At 35.9% G+C, this 20,767-nt stretch overlaps 4 protein-coding genes across 5 annotated transcripts; 1 reads left to right on the top strand and 3 right to left on the bottom strand.

Moving 5' to 3' along the window:
- Positions 1 to 1,266: 1,266 nt before the first annotated feature.
- On the bottom strand, positions 1,267 to 10,294 carry LOC105287803 (glutathione-specific gamma-glutamylcyclotransferase 1). The gene is made up of 4 exons (XM_011353580.3): positions 8,755 to 10,294; positions 3,878 to 3,913; positions 3,517 to 3,779; positions 1,267 to 3,084 (listed from the first exon to the last, which is right to left on the bottom strand). Exons 1-4 carry the CDS (start codon positions 8,920 to 8,922, stop codon positions 2,826 to 2,828), a joined length of 726 nt encoding a protein of 241 aa, XP_011351882.1. The 5' UTR covers positions 8,923 to 10,294; the 3' UTR covers positions 1,267 to 2,825.
- Positions 10,295 to 10,392: 98 nt separating this feature from the next.
- LOC105287802 (hsp70-binding protein 1) lies at positions 10,393 to 12,177 on the bottom strand. Its single transcript, XM_011353579.3, has 5 exons — positions 12,134 to 12,177; positions 11,679 to 11,904; positions 11,192 to 11,594; positions 10,862 to 11,099; positions 10,393 to 10,765 (listed from the first exon to the last, which is right to left on the bottom strand). The coding sequence occupies exons 1-5, from the start codon at positions 12,175 to 12,177 to the stop codon at positions 10,558 to 10,560; spliced, it is 1,119 nt and encodes a 372-aa protein (XP_011351881.1). The 3' UTR covers positions 10,393 to 10,557.
- Positions 12,178 to 12,531: 354 nt separating this feature from the next.
- On the bottom strand, positions 12,532 to 14,212 carry LOC105287800 (transcription initiation factor TFIID subunit 10). The gene is made up of 3 exons (XM_011353575.3): positions 13,805 to 14,212; positions 13,618 to 13,682; positions 12,532 to 13,437 (listed from the first exon to the last, which is right to left on the bottom strand). The coding sequence occupies exons 1-3, from the start codon at positions 13,913 to 13,915 to the stop codon at positions 13,236 to 13,238; spliced, it is 378 nt and encodes a 125-aa protein (XP_011351877.1). The 5' UTR covers positions 13,916 to 14,212; the 3' UTR covers positions 12,532 to 13,235.
- Positions 14,213 to 14,918: 706 nt separating this feature from the next.
- On the top strand, positions 14,919 to 19,033 carry LOC105287801. 2 transcript variants are annotated; one of them, XM_011353577.3, is made up of 3 exons: positions 14,919 to 15,228; positions 17,114 to 17,282; positions 17,829 to 18,975. In XM_011353577.3, exons 1-3 carry the CDS (start codon positions 15,069 to 15,071, stop codon positions 18,478 to 18,480), a joined length of 981 nt encoding a protein of 326 aa, XP_011351879.2. In that variant the 5' UTR covers positions 14,919 to 15,068; the 3' UTR covers positions 18,481 to 18,975. The 2 variants fall into 2 exon arrangements, with proteins under 2 accessions (XP_011351879.2, XP_011351878.2); XM_011353576.3 differs by lacking the exon at positions 14,919 to 15,228 and adding an exon at positions 16,842 to 17,031 and having other exon boundaries at positions 17,829 to 19,033.
- The last annotated feature ends 1,734 nt before the right edge of the window (positions 19,034 to 20,767 follow it).

Genomic DNA, 20,767 nt, shown 5'->3' with positions numbered 1-20,767 from the left:
CAGAGATTAAAAAAGCCGGTCCCTTGTAAGTGAATCTGAATATGCTCATCGCATTAGCTCTTTTTTTGAAAAGAGGCAGTCACAAACGAGAAGAATTACTTTTCTTTACTCTTTTCAACGAGAGATTATAGCCGCTACTTATGTCATTCGTTTCTGAAAGTACATAACACCAACTTTATTTCTTTTTAACGTTTACTGCGGTCATAAAGCTTCGTCAACGACTATCCATCATGCAGATTGCTATAAATATGCGACATGCAGTGGAGTAAAACAGTGTTAACCGAATTCTGTGATGCAAGAAATAGAAAAAACAATACCTTTGCATATTGCCTCATTTGATACTTTGCGCACCGCATTTTGGCGGAAATACAATTTTACGAATTTCAGCGATTCGCTTTCACGATTGGCGAATTCGATTATTTCGACAGAACATAGAATCAATAGCGTAATTGTAGTATCGCTAATAGAACGGTGCAGGACGGATACGATTGTTCCGTTACAATACTGTTATCGAACGCGTGCTTCAGGAAATTTTTCTTTAAAACTTGAACGTTCGAATTATTACGTAAAATAATGGTAGCTAAAATGCAGCGCAACGTTCCGTAGGATGATCAGTCTAATATTCATGCGGAGTCTAAGCGGTTGGATGAATGGCTGTTCCATATTGTCATATACCGTTCATGAATTTCTCGATTGAATTAACCTCGTTTTATTGCTGAGCTAAATTCAGAATTTAAAACTGATATAAAATTTTCTGCCAAAAGATACGGCTGCTTAAAGCAAAAAAGTTGCGAGTTGCTCCTGGTTTTATGACGAAAATATTTTTATAAATATTTTATAACAAAAATGCTAAGGAAGATGTTTCTAAAAATATGTCAAAATTTTTGTGTTAAAATTTTATATAAAAAAACTTTGTTTAAACATGCTTAGAACAATTTTGAAAAAATTAGTGATCTGCCTTGCCGATAGTTGGATCTACATGAAAGCAAGATTGCTAATATATTATTTGTTGGATAATGATGTAGAATTTTTCCCTTTTATTGGCATATGGTAAGATAGTTTGTAAAATTGTAGGTTTTATCTTACACGGATATTAATAATTATTAATTAATCTTATTTGTCTTATTCTCTTAATTGTTGTATTATAAATATGACAAACGTTTACAAAATAAAATATTTATATGATAAATCTCTTTGCGAAATAATAAATTAGTGATATAAATTATAAGTTCTAATTTGTCACATATGTATAAAACGAGACACAGCTTTCATTTAAAAAAATTTTATTACGTGTATATATAATGTGCTAAACATGGATGTATAATTAGTTGAATGAATTATTTTTTACTAGTTTTGCGCGAATTATGTATCTTGGCAGTGTTAGAAAATTTTAGAAAAAATATATACATATACAGTATAAATATTATATTACAAATAAACATTCATATAACACTTTCCTTAGACTGCCAGTTGTCAGTAATTGTTACTAAAATTGTACTACGAATGATTAAAATTCTCTAAATTCTGGATTAAAATAAAAGTGATGATAATGTATAAATTACTGTGATGTTCGCACTATAGGAAAAATTAGAATCCACTAGGATCCACATTAAAAATAATACGTATAAATATAATACGTATAAAAAATATAATACGTTCAGAATAGTCGACATTGTAGAATAGGAAGAAGCAAAGTCCAGTCTAGGCGTGCACGTGTCCAGCACGTTCCACGATACAAAATTAACACAGCCGTTTCGTAAACACGTATGATAGAGTAGCCTCTAGGGAAGACGTACACTAGCAGCAAGATTACATTCCTAAAGAGATTTGCAACTCATTACTGTTTAAATATAAGACTGAAACTTATATAATATATATGAATCGCATTTTTGTACTTTTGTTTATTAACTTTTCGGTAGTCGCAATATTTTTCTCCCATGAATGGTCGCACTGTATCTCACAGATATACTAATTCTCCTTTTATTTTCCTCTACTTCTTGAAATATTTTTTACTTTCATTACTCGGCTAATAGACCAGACACTAAAGTGTAAAACAAAAGTGAAGAATAAATTGAAAAGTATTAGTATCTTACATGTATCTATTGGATATTGCAAGTACCGGAAGGTTAACAAAATCGACGCACGCAGTCTATGTTTTTCGTTTCCTCGTCAATTGGATAATAGCTATTATTTGTCACTATAGGTATTATTTATATTATCTAGCTAGCTTATACATATTACGTCGAAATTATGATGTAAATAAATAAAAATAGTCATACGTATCTTCGAAATCGAAAAACATACCTATAACTGCACGTCGAATGTTTCAAAGACCAAAAGTTTTTTTTTCCTACCTCAAAGCTGTCTTATGAAATTTCGCTGTTAGTTTATATCCTTATCGTAACAGTTCGTACATGAACACATGCGTTCATTGTTGTGATATATTTCATAAGAAAATTAGCTGCCGTTTCTTCCATTACTGTGTTTAGTCATGGGCGTCCGCAGGGGGGGAGGGACAAAATCGAGCATTTGCTTCCCCCCTGGAATTAGCAAACAATTAAAATTAACCATTTCTTCTTCTTTGAAATAAAGAAAAAAGATTACACACGCACAGCATCTACCTTGTCGCGGTGAGAAAGCTTTTACTACCAAAAAAGATGTATAAATTTTAAATTATAAGTATTTTAATTCTAGAAGTAACATTTTAAATCACGCCCCTCCCTAAACAAAGATCCTGCAGACGTCCATGTGTTTAGCTATCATACGGATCTTCGATCGGAATTGAGAAATATAATTAAAAATATAACTGGGCTATGAAAAATTGGCTACATCTTCACGCAACGCAGGGTTTTCGATGGAATCCGCGCGCTGAACTGGAAGGAGTCACCGCGGCGTCGTTCGTTAGCTTCCGCGTGAATTTCCGCTTCCGATTCCTCGTTGAGATCGATAACGAAGTCGCGATTACCCATTAACGTTACCAGGCACATGTTTTCTTCTTTTATTCGGGAGCGGACCAGTATTTCCAGCGTGAAGAGGTGCTCGTCGTGCGCCTCTGGCAGATAACGGTGCATGAACTCCGCCAATCTGTCACCAATTAGACGAACGCACGATTATTACATACAAATATTACATAATCGCACACCGCGTCTCCTGCGTAGTTGACATCTCATTAAAGTATCATTAACATTAATGATAAGAATTTGAACTCCACCAAGAGTGCCAAGCGAAACAATCTTGGCATATAATTGAAATAATATTGAAGTAATATTTTTAATAGCGAAGGTGCCACTTTCCAATGATAGAAATATATTTTCTATCATTGCAAGATAATAGTACCTCGTCTCAATAATAAAATTAGAAATTCAGTTTAAAAGCTTCGCGGACACCTCGGAAGACATACTTTGATTTTATTTCAATCAAATGGAGCGTTCTACATGACGCCCCGTCCAAATTTTTCGCGCTGGGATGGAACGAAAGCAAAAACGACGAGCACATATAAGGTTCTTGGGAATTTACCGTAAGAGGTATTCAGCGTTATGTCCGCTCGGGCCGGAACATTCGGTGATTTGGCGCGCTATGGTCTGCAACGACGCTTCGCCAAGCCAATGCTCGTTTTTGTTGGTGGCGATATAAATTACTACAGGAAATTGGTTGACCCCGGCCCGGTTGTGAAACGTGGTGATGGTCGTCAAGTATCCTCCCAAAGCGCATTCACGGTTCTCCAGATAGGTCAACGCCGCGCTGTCCTGCACTTGGAACGCTCGTCCGTAGACTATGCCCTATCAGCAGAGACAAAGTCTATATGTTGCGTGTGTCTTTTCAACACTGTTTTCAAAGTGTCAAGATGTATTACGCTGATAAATTTCACCATAATTACCTCTTTGTCTTCGATCAACGTAACGACTCGTCCGGGCTGCAACATAAAAGAAACAATAATGTGATACGATCTTATCTAAAAATTTACTTAAGATAAAAAGTGAATATCAATGGATTAAATAGTGTAAAGAAATTGGATACAATGAACTGTAATTATATTTTCTTTTTAGTATAGGTTTTTTTAGTTTATAGAAGTATGTAGCTAAGGTAATTCTTTTAAAACAAGGTATTGGGGAGGAGGTATATATGTACATTTTTATTTCTACTAAGAGACTGGAACAACTGCTACAGTATAAACTATTATAGTCTGCATTATATTATGTAACAGAGTTTGTTAAGCAGAAGCAAGTGTTTTAAGTAATAAAACACACGCACACACATAGACAATTCTTTTACGAAATTGATACTGAACAAAGCATAACGTATGAAACTTTGTAGGTATCAGTTGCAACCAGTTTGTCTAGCTACAGTTTCATGTAATTTATACGTTAGCATAACGCAAACCACATTACTGTGAATGAAATGCATACAATATGCATTTCATGAAAGAAGTGTGTGCACTGTTTAGTAGAAAGATATCTAACATCTGATCATTTTTAGCAGGACATCTTAAAAATCTTTGATTGCAAAATTTCCTCATGAAATTCAATCACGATCATTTCTACGTGAAATTCCTTTTCGAATGAAAAGACGATTATGACATTCTACACGTCGAAAAATAAGCTGTTAACTAAATCAAGAATCTATTATACTACAAAGTAAATCTTTACAATAAGATATATACTGTAATTAAAATTTAGGTAATTATGTACTTTAACGGACCCAGCCCCAATGACCTTGACCTTGACATATGTTGTCAAGGTCACCCTCCTGAGTGACCTTGAAGAGGTTTTAGCCGTCGCTCGTTGTTTATTAAAAAGTTATTAACAAAAGAAGTTTAATAATTTTGCACGAATTTTCAGCTGTCCACGCGAAGCAAGGACTTGAGTTTGACATATATTACAAAGGTCACCTTCCTGAATAACCCGCACTAGGTTTTAGTCGTCGATCGTTGTTTATGAAAAAGTTATTAACAAAAGAAATTTCGAAAATATAGTAGTTATTTTAAAAGAATATTGAATATTGAAAGATATAAACGACGAATATGTATATGAACGAAGAAAGGAAAGTCATTTAAAGCAGTGAATTGTTAATGTATAGAATAGTTTCTTTTAATATAAGTACAAAGTATTCTTCACTTTAACCAAAAGCACAAACAGTAAAATACAAAGTATTCTCTGCTTTAACTTAACCTAACCTAACCTAACCTAGTTAGGTTATATTTTCCGAAACTGGAGCCCCGGACACACACTCGTTTTCAGCCCGCTTCGCGGGAGGGCGGGGGGAAGGGACTCTGCCCCTCCCCCCGCCGGGGCCAGTGTAACAGATTTCACCGTGCAGATTTTGATCACCTGGTACACGCCACGGATTCCGGCGGGGGGAGGGGCAAAGCCCTGCCCTCCCGCGAAGCGGGCTGAAAACGAGCGTATGTGTCCGGGGCTCCAGTTTCGGAAAATATAATCTAACCCAAACCTATTTCTGATTTAAAGCTAAAATTCCATCAAATATACTCTTTCGTAAACGTATATGATATCGTAAAATTATACTTTATTCATAAAACATTTTTGTTAATAACTTTTTAACAAACAACGAGCGACGGCTAAAACCTCTTCAAGGTCACTCAGAAGGGTGACCTTGACAACATATGTCAATGTCAAGGTCATCGGGGCTGGGTCCGTTAAAGTACATAATTACCGAAGTTACAATTATCTCTTGTAAAAATACTTTTATAAATATTCGAAGACTTTTCTCTTGTTTTTTTGAAAAGATGGATAAGACAAAGAAGAAAAACAAAACACAAAACTTTATGCATTATATTAAAACAAACCCTTGTAAGAGAATTCCTTTTATTTTAGACACATTATTACAGAATGACCATGAATACCGGTTCGCACTTTTATCAAAATCGCTTACGTATCGATAAACTCTTATCAAATTAACACAATTATGTATGATTAATCAATATCACTAAATACATGTATGTATGTCTGTATGTATGTATGTCTATCTGTGCTTGGAACTAAGCCAAGTTGCGAGAAAAATTCCCGCGCAAAATTCCCCCAAATTCTATTAATATCAAATAAAATTGAGATATTAATAGATCTGTCAACGATAAAAAAACTTTCACGTATACAAAGCGAAAAATATATGTAGTGGATCAGTCAAAAGGTTCGGTTCGATGTTTGCATTAAATTTTATTTTATTGTATTCAGTAAAAGAAAATTATTCATCAACTAACTAATCATTATCGTTGTTCTATATAGATATTGTTGCACCCGGTATATTACACAGTAGATAGACCAACAGAAGGCGGCGGAAAGATCGATATTTTTGAAAAGACAGTTCGGTCTCCAGGTGACGGAGATTGACACTGTGAATCGTCAAAGCACCGCCAAGGCCAAGCTCACATACGTCCGCTCGGTTGCTTCATTTTTCGACTTCTCTTGATGATTTCCGTCTGGAGATCACCTGGAGAATATTTCATCAAGCTTTGGAGTGCTTGATTTACGTCGTAGTAGTTTCGATTCTCTGAATCATCTCTTCTCGAGTTGTGATTGACATTTAAAAAATGTCGTGTACGAGCGCGAACCAACAACTCGAGAAGATATGATTTAGAGAATTGAAACTGCTTGTACAAACATACCACGCGCCGTATTACTAGAAACTGTTAGCCGTGGAGTGCAAAGAACCGCATTTATGTGTTCAAGAAAATGGAAACGTCTTTGAACATCTTTTGTAATATGTTTATAAAAACTCGTGAGAGGCAAGGGGACTCAAGCTAATCAAGCACCTCGAATCGTGAGAGGCAAGGGGACTCAAGCTAATCAAGCACCTCGAATCGTGAGAGGTAAGAGGATTCACGTAAATCAAGCACCCCAAAGTTTGATAAAAGCCTCGTCACGTGCACGCCGTTCATCCTGGATAATGATAAGCATGGCAAAATGCGTGTCAATCAGTCTGGAGCTGGGTGATTATCAAACAGAATCAGTCCAGGACAAGATAACGGATAGAAACACATACACGCAGACGCGCGCGCGCGTACACACACACAGGTGGAGGATGGTTGGAGTCACAAAATACGCACACTGTATGGGGATGGAAGCTTTTTATTTAAATTATAAAATATTATACTTTGGAACGCTGTAATTCACTGAAAAATGATCCAATTGCAAAAAACGAAAAACTATTGTATTCGCCTCATTGTCAGCTACAACTTCCATTTTGAGAAAAAAATCGACTTCCATTTAAAAAAATGGCCGCCATGATAAAATCTCTAAAGTGGCAACATCTACAATTAAAGTGATAATATCATCATCTTGCTTCCTCGAAGCCATACAACTTTTGTTTGAAACAGTTTTCTCTGAAACGACGTCATATCGAAATATTTGACTGACAAATATAAAATGGGACACCCTGTATATACATATGTGCGCACGCGTGTATAGAGAGAAATAATTAAAAATAGTTTATTAATAATTTTAATAAGCAAATTTTTAAATTTCTTATTAATAAATAAATAACCGGGAATTTTATTATATAAATTTTATTATTCAGTTACAAACATGTAAATTTGGCATTATGATGAAAAATGTAGGACGTATTGATATATTCATTTATCTTTACAAATAATTTTGATCTTTGATTGATACGGCATAATTAATTATATAAATTAATTAATTTTATTAGAACAAATGTGAGATCTTGCTCTTATTGTTTTATCGTCTCGATAGAATCATACATATTTAAAGTGCAGCTGTTACGATTGTTTTGTTATCTTTAGCGCGAGCTAAAGATACACGTAGAATCAATCTTCAAATTTTACGTCAGAACGATAGTAAGATCAATAGCGATAATCTAAAATTTCATATATTTAATAATTAAAATTTGAATATTGAGAATAATTAAGTTTGTTCCGCCAGAATAAATAAACAATAAAATTTTCCTTTGAACAACCAAACTGGCAACTTATTAATACTCAGGATAACACGACTTTGTATCTCATTATGTTTTGTTAATTTTAGAAAAGGACTTTTTAATTATTATTGTACTATTTACACACTAACACTTGAGAAGGACCAGAATTTTGATCGAAACGTCATGTTATCCTGAGTATTAATAAATTGCCAATTTGGTTGTTCAAAAGAGAGTTTTAAAGTTTGAATAATTTTTTACTATACTAAGTTACTAAAATCGCGCAACATCCAACATCTATATTGACCAACATTTATTAAAGACATGAGATTATGTAATAGATACACGAATGTATTAATTAACACACTCGAATGCCGCGTGGATCTCTCTTGACCAACTTGGCAAAAATGTCGATGCAATCTTCTCTCACAGATAGACTTGTATAGTCCATCTAGTTTATGTATAGTTTATATTATATATAGTTTACTTGTATAGTCCAATTCTAGTTTGCAATTAGAATTCAATTGCGCGCTTGTGCAGATTAAAAAAAGCTCAATGCTGTCTATATACACTAATCGAGATATAAGAAAACCTAAGTATCAAAATATAATATGAATTTTTTTAAAGATCGAATTTAACGCTATGTTCATTTTGTACTCCAAATTAAGTAATAAAGCTAATAATACTGATCTTATGAAATTCTTATGGGAGTGCGACCGGTTCGTTGTTAATTCGCTTTCTACTTACAACTCGCATTTTTAAATGTAGAGAGGAAGATACGTACGTCTTACATGTTCAGAAACTAGAATGATCATTACATTCAGCGATTGAATAAATAGATGATTGAAATTAAGAAATTTCACTCACTTTTTCAACCGTTCCACGATGCGTGGCGTTGCCCTGCCAGAATCGCCTACTGAAGCCCTTCACATAACCGGTCATGCTCTTTGCATACGAAAACCCCGGGTGCCAGCAGAGCGACCCGTACCCAAACACCCAGAATCCATTATCAATATTATTATGTTTGTTGTCCATCGTTGCGCTTTTGCGAAGAAAGTAGTCAGGTAATAATCAAAGATTCAACTCAAATCTTTTTTCTATTTTCCAATCTTTTTTCTATTTGTTTCTTCTTCCTTCTTTTCACCTCCGTCTCTTAATTTTCCTCTTATAACTGTTCTTTTATGTTTGCAGTGACGCGCCAAAGCGTTAAATGACCGCTGAGCTCGAAGATTAATGGTTTTGCCACTAAACTATGCCGTCATCAATCGTCAAGAATGACGACTTTTAGTAGCATTAGTATCGCATTCTCGGAAAATGGAATCACTTACGTTGATCTCTCTTATCACAGATCATAATGTGGTCACAAAGTCTACGGAGTGAACGTGTTTCACTATATAGCAAATTAAATGTTTATTATGTAACTGATTAAAATACGCTCGTGCACGATTACGTATGTTCACAAATTGGAAATTTGATAATTTTCAGATTTTGATCTGCTCGAAGTTACCTCCTCCAATTCTATTGCGGATATGTTGGATGTCACAGTTCTTTATCGATCGCCGGCTCCGTAATCCACGTGGCCGTGGCTACAGGTCTCCTCGACGACGGTCGCGTCAATCTTCGATCATCATCGGACTGACGTCGATGTTGATGAGCTCGTTATATCTTTGAATCTCTTGCAAACAACTCCCAATAATTCCAATTTGTCAATTTGCGCGAATGACTTGGTGACGTTAGTCGTCGAGCTTTATAGTATTGCGAGCGAGAAGGCGGCTGCCGCTTAGTGGTCATTGCAACTGCTGGTTTCATGATCGTCACTCTATCATGATGCGGGCTGATCTCCTGATCTTCCGATTTAATTCTGCGATCAATTGATCGGTCGAGCGCGGAACGTCGGTTCCCAAAAAATTGATCCGGAATTCTTTTTAGGATTTTGAATGCACGAGCGTGATTTCCGAGACATTTGGAGGGCTTCGAGGAAAGGAGGAATTCCGCGTCGATCTTCGACGGAGACCACTGGTTGACTGCTAACCGGCTGACGTTCGGTTAACTAGACCAGGCGCGCGTCAAAAGAAGAAGAAGGAAGAGAGACAGAGTGGCACAACCAGGAAGGACGGAGAAAACTGGCGGAGCACACGCACGCGGAGATCCATGGTGGGGATGGATGATGAAACGCGCCGCCTGATTGACGCATCATCCCCGGACGCGAGTACTATCATTTATCAGATTAATTCGACGAAACTACTAGTTCGTATTGTCGGAGCATATCTCGACTTGCACATGTACCTTTAAATATTTCCTAATATTATCCCTCTGCATTTAAAACGGGGAAAGCAATTTGTAGTGCGAAAGAGAGGAAAGGAGCATTCGCAGAGAGGCGAAAGTCTATTAAAGTTTCGTCAGTTGATTAGCTTCTGTCATAACTTCACGAAGGAATTAAGATTTCGCAAGTGCACAATTATAAACATCGAGTTGCGATAAAATAGTCCAGTCGATCTGTTTTTAATAAAAATGTAATTTTATTTTTTCAATTATATGTAAATATGTGTATTAATTGAATTTATAAATGTTCAAAGTTACAATCACGCATTATTAGGCTTCTAGAACGAAATATGTAATAATAATTTACAATAATCATCATTCAAAGGAAAGACTATGACATTAAGTTTGTTATCTCTCCTGATTAGAATTGTGCTCGAAAAACACTGTGTCCAGCAATTCGGTACAGATGCCAATTTCATCCTGATTTTCTTCGGGGTTCAATTCCGCCAGTAATTGCTCCAAAATCGATTTTAAACATAACTCCGGCCGCCGGCACTCTACGAGCGCGGGCAAGTTGTCGCACGTCATAGCACTGAGCGCTCTCAATAGTTGTTCCCTGCAATGAAAGTAGCATTTACAATACATCAGATATCGAAGAAATAATTAGAAGATCTCGAAATGCTATACACGTTATACGAAATGGATATATTACCTGACCGTCGGTTGTAAATTTGCTCTACTCAACAGCACTGCCGTCTGTTCTATGAACCCCATTGTTGTCAAAATATTTTTCACATCATTCGAGTCCTCTTTACTGCACATACTGGACAGTAAAAATGCTGATTTTATCTGTAACTTTTCGATCGGGCTCTGCATCGCGCGCAGGAGAACCGAATAGCCGTCGTTTGCGGCCAAATATTTTAACGACGCCACGTGTCCTCGGACTATACCTATATTCAAAATATACGATTTTATCAGCGTGATAAAAGTACAAAGAATACAAAGTTGAAGTAACTGGAGTAAGTATAGCTTCATCACTTACATGATACTGCGTATAAGGCTTTGATTCTCGCTTGCTCGGAAGGGTCTGTGTCAGTTATGTGCAATAAAGTGGGAAACACTTCGGTCTCCAATATCTTCTCCTGACAAAATGGATTATTCTGTGCGAGTTCGGCGATGATGTCGGCGATCCGCCATCTGATGCTGCTGTGCGACGAGTTCAGGCACGGTTTGAACACGGAGAAGCCACCGATTTTATAAAAATCGTTGGCTATGTCGACACCATCCACAAAGTCTGCTATTCCCTCGAGCGCGTTCTCATAATCGGATACGTCGTCGTCGGCTCGCAGATTCGGGACGTTCGACAGGACACGCACAGCTTTTTGGAGCTCCTCTATCACGTTCACTGTTAACGAAGACAGTGCTTCGTTGAGGAAGGTTTTTTTCTGCAACATGTAGCATATATTGTAGCATGTATGAACAAATCGATGCAATAATTATAATTAATAAATTGTACATAAATTACATACTTGTTCGTCTAATGGATAAATCTGCGATTTATTCTCCGTATTCTCAGTATCCTGTGTCGCGCTCATGCAGTATGTGAGCAGTCCTTGTAAGTTAGTCGGTTGCCTTGGCTGATCCAGTACTGGCTGTAAGGACACATTGTTGGAAGTGGAGGGACCTTCAATGGACAGTGGCCTCATACTGCTGCTGTTTGATTGATCTTGGTTCTTCAATTCTTCACTGTTAGGACTGAGAAGAAAAATTACACAAAATTATTCACATGTGCAAAATGTAGTTCATTACATCGATTGTTTAATTTCAATAAAGAAACATTGGAAAATCGGTAAAAACTGGCACCGAAAATCCAACATATTATATGTTATATTATTTAATTTATAATATATTTATCTGTTTTATATATATATGGGTTTAGATTTAGGTTAATCACGCGGTAGTCAACAGATAACCTTGCACGTACCTGTCCATTGTTATGTCACTTTGTTTATTGAACGATGTACCCATTGACTAAATGCCACTGGAATCAGGGTCACTATTTCGCAATCAACTGCTTGCCGCGCGACTCTGCATTTCTTTTTATGGCTTTTCCGTAGATCTCGCACACAGGTACCAAGCATACGTAAGCAGGTTAGCTAACTGCCAACAACTCCATCTGGTTATCGAGAAATTTATAGAAAAATCGAGAAATACAAGTAGGTACCTATAGAAAAGCCGAGAAATTTCAAAATACTGCGTACGATCAAATCAACATGGTATTTTGTTTTTCGTAAAATTTAAATGGATTCAAATATTAAATTCTTGGTTTTATGTGAAAAAAGTGGATCTTCTGTATAATAATTGAAATATTGAAACACAATTGATACAGTACGATTTTAATATCTTTTTGTAAGTATGTTCTCTAAAGTTTTACAAACACCACGACATACATTCTCATCACATATCGTATACAATAAATGTGTGTGTATAGTATGTATATATATATATATATATATATATTAGATTTTGCCATTTTAACTCTCCGTCGTTCAACTGTATTTGAGTGACACGCCTGGAACTACGATGGTAAATTTCACCGACAAATTTCAATTTTTCATAAAAAAACTTATTGATCATTCCGGTTTGGCGACTGTCAAAACATGTTCAGGAACGTTCAGTCACCCGGAATTTTGCCAAATTTTTTAAAGCAGTTATGTGTTAGCGATACATGTATAACACTCAAGTGTACAGTGGGACGATGGCGTTGTTAAAAAAATGATGGATGACGGAGGGTTAAGTCTTACCATTAATAAAAAGTCTATATACATTAATTAATAGTTATTAATTAATTCAATGAAAAGGGTAATAGCTACACAGTTTAAAATATAATTATGAAAATTCAGAATTATGTTTCAATACATGTTATTTTTTTAGAAAACAAAACATTTTTCTTATACAATTCAATCACTTAAGATTGAAAGTTTGTTACCTAAAGGATTACAGTTGAGATACTTTCTATCGGTGTTATCAATATGATGAAACTACTAATGAGATGAATACGTTGCACCAATAAATTCCCAATGAGTTTAAACAAAGTAATGTGGCTTCTTCACTATTATGCCGTATTCTGCAACTGCCGGTGTCAGATCTTCCATAGTTAGTGTGTAACGTCGATCCTTTCCTTTTGTTTTTGTGTTCTGATTGGCACCACGTGTCTTGCAGTGCTGCAGAGCATCGTTAGCAATCTCTGAGATGAACTTTTGTGCTGCTAGGGATACCAGACGTACTCTAAAACAGAGCGAGATCATTGGATGTAGAAACTGAGCAGCATTATCAGATATTACATTTTTTTTATAAATCTTCATAATAAGATGATAATAAGATGATGAGATAACAAGAAGATAATAAGATAAATCTTCATAAGATGATAAATTATAATAGTATAAATAAGACCATATATATTCTTACATCCTTGGATCAGAGGTGTTGAAACCAGCAGTATGCAAGTAATGCTCACTGATGGCATCAGGTACCTGGAATCAACATTATATTACATTCAATGCAGTATATTGATAAAAAATTAATACTTTATGCTTCATGCAAGTAGTTGCATCATGTTTTGTAAGAAATTTGTTCAAAAACGGTGCACTGTTACCGTGGGTGTATAATCTTCCAATTGTAACAAAAAGTCTGACAATGGTTGTCCCGCGGACTTGGATTCCTCATTGTAAATTGGTGGCGTTTCCCTTCCAAAATTCTCTGACATTTTTCTCAAACGTAAAAACGTAAAACTTGTAACTTTCTCAACTTATTGAAATTTATTGAATAATAAAAGATTGAATTGTCTTGTTGCTTTGTATATATAACTTGTTTCTAATTTTGCAGATATTCTTTTTTTTATAGGTGTCTGCCTTTTTCTGCACACAATAATACCCGTTTCGCACTCAAAATGCTTTAACCGTGTAGAATCAACACGATTCAACAGTATTGTAACACTAGGTCTGTCGCGTTACCACAGACAGAAAGAAGCCTAAGAGCGGTCACGCTCGCGTTTTAACTGTAACGCCTCAAACCAGAAAGAAGAATGAGAGGTATCATGGGCCGCTTTTAGGTGGTCATCAAAGGCGATGTGCCCTCTGAGAAAGTGGACATGAACTACAAGTCAATTTCCATTTTCTCAGGGATAATGTGCACGATTTTCGGTTATGTTCCGTGCTATGTGCAGGAAATGTCGGTAACGTCACAGTTATATGAGAGCGAGCGAGAAGATAATAAGAACGAGCGAGGAGATAATAGGAACGAGCGAGACGGCAACAACAACCAGGGGGTCTATTACGTATCTCTTCACGGAGTGAAAATGTGAAAATGAGCAAATTTACTAGAATATTTATAATTTAATTGGTCAACACTTAGTGAATTTGCTCACTTTTCGCATTTTCACTCCGTGAAGAGATACGTAATAGACCCCCAGGAGAGCGTGCCGTCTCGCTCGTTCCTATTATCTTCTCGCTCGCTGCTATTACTGTCTCGCTCGTTTTTATTATCTTCTCGCTCGCTCTCATATAACTGTGACGTTACCGACATTTCCTGCACATAGCACGGAACATAACCGAAAATCGTGCACATTATCCCTGAGAAAATGGAAATTGACTTGTAGTTCATGTTCACTTTCTCAGAGGGCACATCGCCTTTGATGACCACCTAAAAGCGGCCCATGACACCTCTCATTCTTCTCTCTGGCCTGGCCGCTCTCAGGTAGGTTCCTCTCTGGTTATATTAAACGCTCACTCAACTGACTCAACGTTTGTGTCTCCTGAACCTACGACACTATTCCTCACGACATACGACATAACCTGTGCGACTATTATATATAGTATATTTTCTTATTTTTTTAGTTTTGTTGGTTTTAAGGTAATAAAATGAGTGAAATAGAATTTGAGAAGCTTCTTAATGACAGGGAGATAATAGCTTTTGTCCGTTCAAAGCCCTTGTTGTGGCAGAAGTGTATTAAACTTGACAAAGACAGCATCAATCAAGCATTTTCGCAGATTGGCTCCCTATTGTCAAATCCACTGACAGGTGAGAAAATATTTGTTAAGAATCATATATTGCTAGATCCTACTCTTTTATCTTACAAGGGAACATCGTGATAGTGTTGATCGATTTTGAAATGAAACTTTCTTAAACTGATTAAAACATGGTTATAAATCAGTCTGACATAATTGAAAGTTCTGCAAAATGGAAGGGGTTTCAGAATTCTGATTCGAGGTCTCGAGACAAGGAACCTGCTGTCCAAAAATGACAAGAGTTTTAAAGAAATTTTTTAGTCGTTACAATTAATGTGGACATTTGTGAGAAGACAGTGATCAAAACAATAGTATTTTTGGCAATGTGCACAGCGGAAATCAGACATCGCTGTGCACCCGTCATTGTAACACTGGCAAGGGCTCTCCAGATCGAAACAGTATTGCACTGGGGTTTTCTCATATCAACAATCGGCGACTCGGTGACTCGTGACTGTGATGTCCACAATAATTGTAACGAATAAAAAGTTTCTTTAAAACTCTTATCATTTTTGGACAGCAGGCTCCCTTGCCTCGAGATCTTGAATCAGAATCCTGAAACCCCCTTCCATTTTGCAGAACTTTCAGCCATGTCAGACTGATTTATAATCATGTTTTAATCAATCTAAGAAAATTTCATTTCAAAATCGATCAACACTATCACGATGTTCCCTTGTTAGTGTGTATGGTGTAATCATATATGTAATACTCATATATGGCCAGTCCCTGGCCGGTATTCATAGTCGGATTTTATATTTAAGACCATGAATACCGGCTCCTGTAAAGCCCGTATCAGACTATGTATTGGAGATTGGAGATTGCGAATTGGAGATTGAAATTTGACCAATCAGAACAAAGCAATCTGGGTCTGCTTTGTTTTGATTCGTCAAATTCCAATTTCCAATTCGCAATCTCCAATCTCCAATACGTAGTTTGATACGGGCTTATGGGAAGTGAGAGAAAACGTCTCTGATGAAGTGAGACATAAGAAGTTACTTCAGTCGTTGTGCGCAAGGTGTTCTGTGCAAGCGGTTAAATATGAAACAGAATTATACAACCGCTAATACAGATAATAAAACTATTAGGGTACTGTATCTTTTAATAATAGGTTTGTTCTTTTTCGCTGCACTTCTGAACTAGTGCAATAAGTTAGAATGAAATAAATATACTTTCTTTCACTCTAACTTATTGTACTAGTTCAAAAGTGCAGCGAAAAGGAACAAACCTAATATAAAAATTATCTTACATTTGCACTTTTTTCAACTTCTTCATATTCTTTCCACACAGCGACACGTGAATTAGGTTAGAACTTCACTGTCTCTTAAGCCCCGAATACAATGCAAGGAACAGGCAATTAGAGACACTAGAATACAGAGTCTGGACATCTCACCCAAAACCCCTCAAAATGGCGTACATTTGCGGTGGATACGTGAAGCAGCGAAAAAAGACACTTTGATTGGCTCCGCCATTGTGAGGGGCCTGAGAACGTCAACCAATAGAAAGATGTCCACGAGATGTCCAGACTCTGTATTGGGTGCTTTCCAATTGCTTACACATCTTAACACAAAAGCATTTTATTGGCTATATATTATCTAAAAAATCTTACAAGATAATATATAGCCAAGAAAATGCTTTTGTGTTAAGATGTGTAAGCTATTGAAAAGCACCCATTCTAGTGTCTCTACAGGCAATAAGAAGGGGCTTTATAACTTTTCGCGCATGCGCATTGCGAACAAAGTCCTCTGCCAGCAGAGAAAAGAATATCGTCCACACCGTAATGTTTTCGCTTCTGTTTCAGCTCGACTGGCCATATATGAGTGTAATTGACTATTGCCTATTGCCTATCAACCACTAATAAGTGGTTATGTATGTACCCCATGATTAATGCATGTTACATGTAGGTGATGCGGTTTCAAGTCAGTGGCTCCGTCTCCGAAACCGGTATTCAAAGGAAATGCGCAAGATAGCTGCCAGTCAACGCTGTTCTGTAAATAAATTCTACAAGCCAACGTGGACTCTTTTCAATGAATTGTCATTCCTCAAGGATGTTATTAAACCTAAAAGAAAGTGGTAAGACTTTAGTATACTACAGGTATGTTGTGCTAACTGAATGTTGTCAAAAACCGGATAGCCACTTTCACCACTCCTCAAGTTTTGTTTGTAAGTTTTGTTGACCTGTAGATGAAGAATCCACGGTCAAAACTTGGCGCTCCGGAAATCGTAGTCTTGCCCAAAGTCCATACCTTCTCGTCTTCCCCCCTCATGTTTACGGCCCCAAACGAGATCTATATTACTTTAGTCTGTCGTGATATACAGTACGTGATTATTTAGGTTAAGAAACTTGAGTTTTTTAATTATTTTTTATATCAAACTGTTAAAAGATGTTGATTAAGGCGAATAATTCAAATTTAAATTTCTCGGAAACTAGACATTTCCACAACTTTGCACTCCGATTTTCGACAACATTCAGTTAGCACAACATACCCGTAAAATTTCATCAAAATCGAAGGGGGGTAGTATACTAAAATTGAGCCAAGAAAGTAAGTCCACAGTACATTATTGACTTGGTTTAATCGTATATTCAAGTTTTCTTGACATCAGTGTTTATCTTTACAGCAAGCGGAAACTAATATTTCACGTCAGAAAGAAAAGACAAAAGTTATGCAAAGACACACAAATCAGTGACAGTCCTGTTAACATTGTCATTCCCTCATCTATCACGCACACTCCTGAAAACACTGAAACGGTCATATGGACAGACAACCAAATAAAAGAGGAAAGCCTAGTAATAGAAGAAAGCCAAGTAATAGAAGAAAGCCAAGTAATAGAAGAAAGCCAAGTAGTAAAAGAATATGTCAACCTGTGGAATGCACAGGTTGAAGATACTAATACACCAGCACAGGTCAAAGAAACAAATACACCAGCTGCTGAACCATTTGACGATTCAGTATACACATTGAACATGTTGACTTGTGGGAGTCAGTTATCCACTGCTCCCCCACCTGATCACTCTGACAATAAAGAGAAGATTAGGATAGAGCAAACGCACAGCATAAATACAAGCACTGCAGCAAAAATAAATTCTGTCTATGATACTATCGGTGTTAATTTAACACAGCCTGAGTGTACTTCATCCATTGAAGATGAGTGTGCCCTGGTTCTCATTAGAAGCTTTCTTAAGAAAGTTCCTTCAAATATGAAGATTAAATGTCTGAGAGATATTATGATGGTATTAGATAACTACTCTTCAAAATACCCTTCTTTCTGAATAAACACTTTTTCTCTTTGTACAATGTCTTCCATAAAGTGTTCTAAAATAGAATATTTTTATTTTGTTTGAGGTAATTTATGCTAGAAGAAAGAACTGTTACCTTTTACTTTATTGATATGTGGGCAAAAAATACAATTCTATTTTTTTACTCAAACATACAACTTATTTTTATTTTTACTTCAACTATTTATAAAAAGTATAAATAATATTCGCTAGTTTTATTAGTTATTGAAACTGAACTGGAGTGAGTAGTGGATTTCTAATGCTGGACATCCATTGAAGATGTATAAATAAAAACAAAGCCGCAATATACGTTAGTATTTCCTGGGAAGCGAACTACCTAGTTTTATTATTTATTATTTTATTATGTATTCTTGTATTGCTATTGTATAATTACAATACAAGATTCCTAATGGAATTCCTAATGGAAATGTATAGTTTTATTACAATTATATTGATTTGCACAATAAAATATAATTTTATATTGTACAATTATAAAATTGAATGTCTGTTATAAAATATTTTAAGAACATTAAATGACTAAAAGCCATGACGCAAGAATAATTAATCAATAACTTAATTAGTTATATCGTACAGATCTCCTTGTATACATTTATCCTTGTAATCAATTATAAATTAATAAAAAAATAAGTATAAAGCTGGAGACACAATGCGAGGCGATAGCGATAGGAACAGGGAATAACCAATCGCGTTACACGATTTGAGTACGGATGACCAAATCGAGCAACGCGATTGGTTATTCCCTGTTCCTATCGCTATCGCCTCGTATTGTGTCTCCAGCTTAAGGGGATCCTGGAGTGACCAGGGAATTTCTTCGCGATGGTGCTGCCATTTGCACATTAAAATGCTTTTTATAAAAATTTGGCAAGTTGTACGCACAAAATTGCTATCATCCACACTCGGGATAATATAAAGGAATATAATGAAGCTTTTCGAAGAGACTTTAGAAACGTAATAACAAGGAACGGTGTTTTCCAGAGGTTTTTAGACAGTAGAATAAACCGTTCTTCTTTATTACGCTTCTAAAGTCACTTCGAAAAGCTTCATTATATTCCTTTATTTTATCTCGAGTGTGGATGATAGCAATTTTGTGCGTACAACTTACCAAATTTTTATAAAACGCATTTTAAGTTTAAATTTTATGCAAATGGCAACACTGTTTCACTAGCAACTTCAGGATCCCCTTAAGGGGATGCTGGAGTGACCAGGGAATTTCTTCGCGATGGTGCTGCCATTTGCACAATAAAATGCTTTTTATAAAAATTTGGCAAGTTGTACGCACAAAATTGCACCCAAGCAGTCTCGGAATAAAATAAAGGAATATAATGAAGCTTTTAAAAGTGCCTTTAGAAGCGTAATAATAAAAAAGAAATTCCTAATCTGCTTTACAGAATCAAGCAGATTAGGAATTTCTTTTTTATTATTACGCTTCTAAAGGCACTTTTAAAAGCTTCATTATATTCCTTTATTTTATTCCGAGACTGCTTGGGTGCAATTTTGTGCGTACAACTTGCCAAATTTTTATAAAAAGCATTTTATTGTGCAAATGGCAGCACCATCGCGAAGAAATTCCCTGGTCACTCCAGCATCCCCTTAAAAGAGTACCTTCTCCAATCGGATTACCAGATATATCTATACGTCTATGTGAAAAAGTTGTGTATGATCATAACGTAGTAGGAAAGCACAGATCATACGCTGTGTCACACTGTCATCTGTGTCACCTACTCACCTGTATATATTGCTGGAAAAATATCTTGATGTTTTGTGTTGAAAAACTATGGACATAGGAATACAGGGACAGAGCATAAACTCATAACATAGGCGAGGGGAGTGAAGCCAAAATGCGGGGGGTAACTGTGTCTAATTTGTATTGGCTATAGCTGTGCGCATGCTCAGTACTACTTTTTTCGAATGATTGACAGATTTCATGTCATCTGAGATGATCTGACGTACTATGACGCGTGACAACGTGAATGTACAATTAATAATAAATTAATAATACATAAATCATGGACATTGGAATGACATAAATTAATAATAATAAATAAAATAATTTATTACAAATGCGGGCACTGGATAAAATTGATAATTTTTCAAGATGCAAAATATCAATCCACAAATTGCGAATGGTACTATTCTTTGGAAAACTAAAAATAATATTTTAAACTATTATGAAAATAAAGTAATATTTAATATTAATATTTAAACTTTTATTTAATAAAATAAATTAACACAATTAATATTAACCTATGAAATGTCACTT

Source organism: Ooceraea biroi, chromosome 8 (genome assembly GCF_003672135.1).
Source record: "Ooceraea biroi isolate clonal line C1 chromosome 8, Obir_v5.4, whole genome shotgun sequence".
NCBI lineage: Eukaryota > Metazoa > Arthropoda > Insecta > Hymenoptera > Formicidae > Ooceraea > Ooceraea biroi.
Note: the sequence above shows the minus strand (reverse complement) of the source record. Positions and strands in the feature narration are given on the sequence as shown.